Consider the following 8,322-nt stretch of genomic DNA (forward strand, 5'->3'; position numbering starts at 1 on the left):
AAATTACAAAAAACTCTCTTATAAATATTTTTTTTTTACTTTTCGATCGTAATTTTTAAAAATCTATATTTTGCCTTTTTAAATTTTAAAAATATTTTCAGAGAAATACGACGTTAATAAAAATGACAAAATAACCAAAATTATATTTTTTTATAAAAAAATAATTTTTAATATATTTCTATCATTCAAAAAATATTTTCAGAATAAATTATAAAAAATAACCGAAATAGTAATAAAATCCTAATGAAAAAAAAAAAATATATACAACAACTAAAAATATTAAAAGTGTAAAATATAAAAAATAAAATAAAAAAATAAGTATTTATGAGAAATTTTTTTTGTAATTTAGCATTAACAAGAACCACGATTAGGCATACTTTGTGCATGGCAACAAAGTAATCAATTCCAAAAAGAGAACCATACAGCACACAATTAGTCCACCACATCATTAATTGTTTAAACCCCCATTATATACACACCATATATAATCTCCCCCCCACAAAATTAAGTATCATCAAACAAACCAAAGCAATTTAATTTAGTAATTAGAGTTAATTAATTAACCAACCATCATCCTCATTCTCATTCACCTCTCCCACCCGTGGTGCAGCTGCTTCTTGTGCGCCCCCTTGTGCCTCTTCTTCCTTGTCGAGGAGGAGGAGGAGATCAGATACTGATGCGCTCTCACCAGTCTCTTCTGAAACCTCTCCAAATCCAACCTCACGTTTTGCCTGTCCAAGTAAACCTTCTTCGTCACCTCCCACCCCGTCTTCGCCACGCTCTCAGGATCGGTTAATACAGGATCTGCCCTCGGGTACTCTCTGGAGAGGGAGCTCTCCTTGGGGAGTATCTTGTACTGCGTGTACCACAGCCCCATCTTCTTCGCCGGCTCGCCGTAGTACGTGGCCGCCGCCCAGTCGGTGCCCAGCGGCACGATCTGTATGAACACCTTCCCGGGCCGCATGAACAGGAAGTGCGTCATCGCCGCCCCGTGCACTCCGATCATCGCGTCGCTGTAGTTCAGCGCCCGGTAGATCTTGCACAGCTCCGTCGTGCGCTCCGGCCGCAGCACCTGCATGTCATATAATTAATCAAATGAATATTACATACCCTATTTTTCTCCGACAGCTGATCCCAACGTATCCAATAAAAGTAAAAATATCATATTAAAAAAAAAAATTTATAAATGGTTCTGATAAATTTATATTTACTGATCTTCTCTTTATCATAGGAACTTTAGGTTGACATTTTTAAGTTAAACATAATTATTAAATTTTAAACATGATTATTGAATGATCGTATTCATGTATCTGCATTTTAATCTTTTCTTTTTAACTCGGGAATACATATAATTTAAAAATGCCAATTAGGTTCTCACGTGGTTAGAAAATTAAGGACCATTTAAATAAATATAAATTTATTAGGACTGATTTGTAAGAAGAAAGAAGAAAGAAAAAAAAAAGAAAAAAAAAAGAAGAAAGAGTAGGCTGAATAAATAAATGCAATAAAGAAAGGAGCGTCATTTTTTTTTTTTTGGTTACGACTAACCTGCACTTGGAAGCCGGTCTCCTCGGCGACGCGCACGAGCTCCGCCTCATTTTCGATCACGCGCGAGCCGCTCCTGGAGACGATGACGAGCCTGGGCTTGCGCGGGTCCACCGGCGCGGGCGGAATGAGGCTGTTCCCGGGGCTGAGCATTCGGCGCTCCTCGACGCGCTCGATGTACCGAATCCGGCCCTTGTACGCCTCGTCGAGCAGCCGGCGGAAGTCCCTGACGGTCCTGTCGCCCGGCATCCTCGCGGCGTCGACCGTCAGCTCGTCGTGGATGCGCAGCCCGACGACCACCTCCGGGAAGCAGTGCGTCCGCCGGTCCCCCGAGAAGTCGACGGGCGGGTAGTCGGACAGGCGGGAGACGACGTCGCCGTACTTGGTCACCCACCAGTCGTGGTACTCCAGCACGAGGAACACCACCTTCCGGTTGTACTGCCGCGCAGTGATGTACAGCGGGATGATGCCGTCGTTGAACTCGTGGTACACGTTCCCCGTGTAGCCGCCGGTCGAGAACACCACGGCGGGCACCTCGTGCCGGACGTCGCAGCGGGGGCCGGCGGCGCGGCGGAGGGTGAGCTCGTCGATGGTGGACATCACGCTCGCCTCCCACTTTCGGGTGTAGGGTCGGATTCTCTGCTCCGCGTAACTAGCGGTATCGTTGGAGCCGGACGGGAGGAGAAGGATGGAGTTGGAGGAGGATTGCGTGCGGACGTCTCCTCTCATGAAGCAGATGTCCGTTCGGAGTGCAGTCCGGTCGCAGCAGATTGTGTTGTTCATTCTCGAGGAGCAAGGGGGCGGGGGCAGCCTGCTCTCTCGCTTGCTAATCACGTCGCCGCCGCGGCCTCCGCAAGAGTCTGCATCATTTAAGAGAAATCACTATCACTCGATTGCTCCGCAGAAGAAGACTAGCTAATAGAGGAGGGAGGAGGAGGAGGAGGAGAAGTGCAACTTACATAGAAGGGGGCAGAGTACTGGAGGGGAGGAAGAGGAGAAGAAGAAGAAGATGAGCAGAGCGAGAGCCAGGGAGGAGAGGAGGCAGACGAGCTGGCGACGGCGGCGGAGACTGATCATGCCGGGCTTGCTGAAAGCATGCTTGATCTTGGAGCTAGCCAGACCGTCCTCGTAGTAGTACATGACGGGAGGGAGGTGGTGGTGCTGGTGGTGCTGGCAGCTCTGCTCCGACTCGCTCTTTCGCAGCTGAAGAACGTAGATGCGGTGGTGGTGCTTCACCATCCGCGCAGTGTGACTTTACCTTACCTTCCTCGCCAGCTTAGAATAAAGCGAAAAACAGAGAGAGAAGCAAGCGCTGGAGGGGTTTTGGAGGGTAGGAGTTCGGAGTTTGAAATGGAGTGGGGTGATGGGGAAATGGTTTTTGTAGTGTGGATGGGGTGGGTCAGGAGCATTGGGTGGGGGTTAGAGTGCCAGGCTGGAATGGGCTGTGGGGCACAATGATGATAGTGAGAGATAGAGAGAGGGAGAGAGGAAAAAGAAAAAAAAAAAAAGGGAAAGTAGGTCTGGCGGGCCATTCTGCGTCCCTGTTTCAGCTGGCTGCTCCAACTATATTTCTCGCCCCTAGAAGTAGCAATCCGAGTCAGATATTTCATATTTGACAACAGGAGAAAACTTCTTGCTTCCGTAGGACCCATTAAATGCACAATTATTATTCAAGTTGCTTTAAAGAAAACCTCCAATGGGAAGAGCTATTTAAACAAAAATTACCCAAAAAAACCTTTAATTTAAAATTTCTGCTTACCTATTATTGTTCTATGCTAAACGTATTTATGAATGGTCACCGCTTGAACCTAGAGGCTCCATTGTGAGGCCAAACAGACTCTAAATAAAATTACTTCTGTCGTATTGCTGATGCTAATTATTAATTTTCTAACTTCGAGTTGTTAGAAATATATAATTTATTTATTTAAAGTATATATATACAACACACATGAGGCCTCAATTATGATTCGATTTAATCAGCTTTCTGCCATTTTGAATATAATTCAATCTAACCTGACCTCTCGTCATTTCGAACATGACTCAGTCTAATCCGACCTCCCGCCACAGGACGGGATACTAACATTCTTAAACCAACACTTTCAATGAAATTTATGATCAGCAGTTTTAAATGAAAATTTGTAATTTTGAGATTTATAAGTTTATTATAGCTTTCCACCAATCGTATCTAAAATGCTAAACTTGCTGTTTTTTAAAAAATGTTATTTTTTCTAGTTGTGCAAAATAAAAGATATTTCAACAGTTGGCCCTAGCAAACACTTACTTATAAGTTATAACCGGTGAACTTGTATAAAGTTTACCTAAACAATAGCGAATTTCAAAATCGATATTTGAACTTTAAAAATTTTAGTTTAGTAACTAAATTCGGGGTAATAAATACTTGCACTTTGGAACTTTTGTATATACTGTTTTTGACAGAATATTATGCCAATTACAAAAATGTTCTGAATAATTAAAAATTATTTTCTTAAAATATTATTGTATACTGAAAAATTTAGATTATAAAATTATTTCTTAACTGTTTCTTGAGTTTCGTTTTCATACATTATTAACCCAACAACCAAATAAAAAAACCCACTACCTATAATTCAGATAGAGATGGTTTGGTTAACTAACAAGAAATAATTAAAAGCGTTAATTACCTATATACCCCTCAAAATTTTTAAAATATTTTATTTTTATTTCAAATAAACCCCTAGTATATTTTTATTATTTAAAAATACTTTTGCAGTTAATGCCTGTTAAATTATCTCAGATTAAATACGGTTTAAATTTTTACCAAAATTTAAAAAAATAAAATATTTCTTTTGCTCTTAATTTAAGTGCAAATAAGAAAAGCCAGTTACGGTAAATGAGTATATTTAAAGAAAAAAGGCAAAATATTTTTTTGTTCCTAACTTAAGTACAAATAAAAATATTTTTGTTCCTAACTTAAATACAAATAAAAAAATTAGTAACGAGAGATAGGTACATTTAAAAGAGCAAAAAAATACTTCACAGAGATATTCCATAGCCCTATAGTATTGTGATGGCCCAACTTTCTAGGTGTCACCCATCCTACAATTATGTGAGGGTCCAACTTTTCAAGGGATTACTTATTCTAAACTATTTTAATCCTAACATTCTTAATTCTCTTAATTTTTTGGATCTAATCATCTACAAAATTGTTATAGACAGGTTAGGAGTTTTAACTCTATTATATTTTATATATAAAATAATCTAAGGTCTCACATTTTCTCTCCATTTAAGTCCTAACATTTATTTTCGGCTCGTAATTTATTCTGATACCAACTATGACACCCCACTTTCCAACGGGTCATCCATCCTAAAACTACTCAATCCCTAATGCGCTTAACTTTCTTAACCTCTTAGATTTAAATATCGTCCAAAATAATATAACCGGATTAAGAGTTTTAGTTATATTATATGTTATATATAAGATTATATGGGATCTTACAAATTCACTAATAAAATTTAATTTTAAAAATAAATAAATAAATAAATAAATAAATAACTTTTTGAGGTATGTATATGGAGTCCGGCTACTATACTCTTATGAGTACGATCGCCTTCGTACTCATAAGTTATTTTCGATGGTAGAGGTTCCGAATCGACGATCCATACCGTTAAATATTTTCTAGAGCGTTTAAAACTTCTAGAAATCAAATTTCATAATTTTTCGACATTAGTTACCTTACGATCAAAAGCTCACAAAATTAATAATTTTTAGCGGCCGGTACGTGATACTTGCTAGTTTACCGGAGGAAAAAAATCGGAATAGATTGAATTTTTGATAGAAAATTTTATTCACTACCTATTAGATAAAGATCAATAACTCCGATCTTAAATTGAAAGATCCGATCATCCACTTTAGGACGTTGTTTGATTTCGACCTTTCATTTTATGCCTGCTTGATGGATTTTATTATGGTTTCTAAAAATTACGAAATTTATTCTCTAGAATATGAATGTCAATGGGTATGGATATCCGAAATTTTATTCGAATTCGAACTCGAATGAAACGGATATATCCGATGGATATGGATATGGATTTGGATGTGGATATAAAAAATAAAAACCCGACGGATATGGATTCGGATATGGATCCGACCTATAACGACTACCGACCCAACCCCTGAATTTATTTGTATATATAATATATAGTATATTATAATATATATATATATATAATATATATTATATATATATATATTATATTTGATGTTATATTTGAATTGGTATTTTAAAATTTTTAAATTATATAATAATATTTTGAAATATGAAAAAAGAAATATTGTTTCGGGTTCAATTTTCGGTTCGGATTCAAAGGTTTCGGGTTTTGAATTTTGGTGTCGGGTTCGGGTTGTGGATATGGAGATTTTAAACTCCTTCGTCAGGTTCGGGTTAGCTCTCGATTTGGGTCGGGTTCGCGTTCAGGATTTTTAAAATCCGCTCATCGATCGTTGATAGGTGACTCCTTCTCTAGAAGTTTAAAATACTTAAGTCATATTAACATAGTGATCGTCGATTCGAAGCTTGCCATATCAAATAATTATGAATAGCGAAGAGCCTAATACGTCATAAGAGTGCAGTAGTCATACTCATATATAATATATATATAATATATATATTACTATTTATAATATATACAATTGCCTGTTAAAAAAAAAAAAAAAAGGGATCCCACGTAAGAAGAGGCAGGGTTTGGTTCACCAACAGTGACAGCCTGGCATCGTGCCATTCCATGTGAACTAGTGCGTGGCAGCGAGGTTACCTCGGGAGCATCAAATGCAGTGGGAATAAGAATCACATTAGAAATCCAATGCCTTTTTCTCCTTTTTTTTTTCGAAAAAATAAAAGTTTAATTACTTAGTAATTAAAATTTTATACATATTTATTAATACTTTGATAGAAAAAAATAATTGTATATAACACTAATCACAGGCAACATATACAATATAGAAAATAGTAGAACCGACCGGCCGACATGCCCCCAAAAAAAAAAAAAAAAAAAAACACTGTTACTGATATACCCCAAAGTAAAATATACATTTTATATCCACTCCATTTAAAAATTTATTTTTTTTAATTCTAGAATAAGGTTGTAAGATCTATATCTCCTTAACTTAATTTTTTTTTAAAAAAAATAAGTACTATTGAACAACTAAATTAAAATTTTGTCAAATTTATAGATAGGTTTGTCAACTTTCGTAATTTAAATAATATTTAGTAAATAAAATTAAAATAATTAACAGTTAATAATTGATAGAGATATTAAATTTAACAAAATTTTGAAGTAAATTGAATGTAACAACTCAAAAAAGAGCCTAATTAAACTACAAAATTCCCCTTTGCACTTTTATTTTCTGTCTCAATTATCTTGTTGCATAAAATTTCGGTCCAAATTAAACTCTCCATTTACCATTATGTCAAATAAGCTATATATAAATTTCGATCACCGAATTTGGATGTGGAACTTAATAAAAACAAGTTGGCTAAAGACAATTTTTGTATTCAATAAAACGCAATCACATAAATTGAATGAACTTTTTCTTAAATAACTAATTTTGATTTTTTATGAAGTTATTTTTTACAAATTTAGATATATTATATAAATTATAACTTCGAAAGTTGTTTCATTATGAAGCTATTATGATATCACGTACACTATAAGATACAAATTGAGGGAAAAAAATTTATGGCAAGAGGTGCAAATGGAATTTTGCAATGTAGCTTAAAAGAAAATTGGTGGTTGTAATTTCAAAACTGCCTTTTGTTGAGGGGGTCTCCATATATTTTTACTTAAAAAAATAATTATCTACATGTCTTTTAAAATTTTTGAAATATCTTATATATTCTTTTTTTTAATTCAAAATATACTCCTCATTTTTTTTTCGTTATTCAAAAATAATTTTGCTGTAAGTTATTTTAGGTTAAATCGTGAGTTAAAAAAAAATCAAAATACCTCATTTATCCCTAACTTAAGGACAAATAAGAAAAGTTGATGACGATAAAAAGGTATATTTGAAAGTGCAGAAAAGAGTTAAAATACTTTTTTTGTTCCTAACTTAAAAATAAATAAGAAAAAATTGGTAAGGATAAAAAAAATTATTTAAAAGTGCAAAATAGTAAATTTACAGAGATACGATCATTTCTAACTGTTCACTACTAGAATCTAACTCCTCGAGCGAGATAAATAAAAAAGTTTGAAATTTTTTAGAAGTATATAAATAATTGTCCTAATAAAAAAAAAGAACAATTACTTATATATTCCTGAAAAATTTTCGAGTTTCTTATTTATCCCTCTTGAACAGCTAATATTAAAATTATCTTTTTAAAGTTTCAAAATCTTTCAAATATATCACCAGAGTTAAATTCTGAACCGTCGTTATCTATATGAAATTACTATTTTGCTCTTTCAAATATAGCATTTTACTGTTAGTCTGTCACCGAATTTTTCTTATTGGCCCATACGTTAAGAGCAAAAGAAGTATTTTGACTTTCTACTCTTCCAAATATATTTTTCTGCCGTCATTATCTTTTCTTATTTGCCCCTTAAATTAGGGGCAAAAATAGTTATTTTTACTAGGTTTTAACATGGCAGAAATCTAACTCCGGTTAATCCGAAATAATTTAACAGACACTAACAGCAGAGATATTTTTGAATAACAAAAAATATATATAAAAGATCTATTTGAAACAAAAAGATAAATATAAATAAAATATGTCAAAATTTTAAAGGATACATAAATAATTATAT

At 34.9% G+C, this 8,322-nt stretch overlaps 1 protein-coding gene across 1 annotated transcript; it reads right to left on the reverse strand.

The window, feature by feature from the left end:
• LOC109723840 (EGF domain-specific O-linked N-acetylglucosamine transferase-like) lies at positions 368–2,878 on the reverse strand. The gene is made up of 3 exons (XM_020252328.1): positions 2,505–2,878; positions 1,549–2,405; positions 368–1,072 (listed from the first exon to the last, which is right to left on the reverse strand). Exons 1-3 carry the CDS (start codon positions 2,782–2,784, stop codon positions 587–589), a joined length of 1,623 nt encoding a protein of 540 aa, XP_020107917.1. The 5' UTR covers positions 2,785–2,878; the 3' UTR covers positions 368–586.

Source organism: Ananas comosus, linkage group 18 (assembly GCF_001540865.1).
Source record: "Ananas comosus cultivar F153 linkage group 18, ASM154086v1, whole genome shotgun sequence".
Classification (NCBI taxonomy): Eukaryota; Viridiplantae; Streptophyta; class Magnoliopsida; order Poales; family Bromeliaceae; genus Ananas; species Ananas comosus.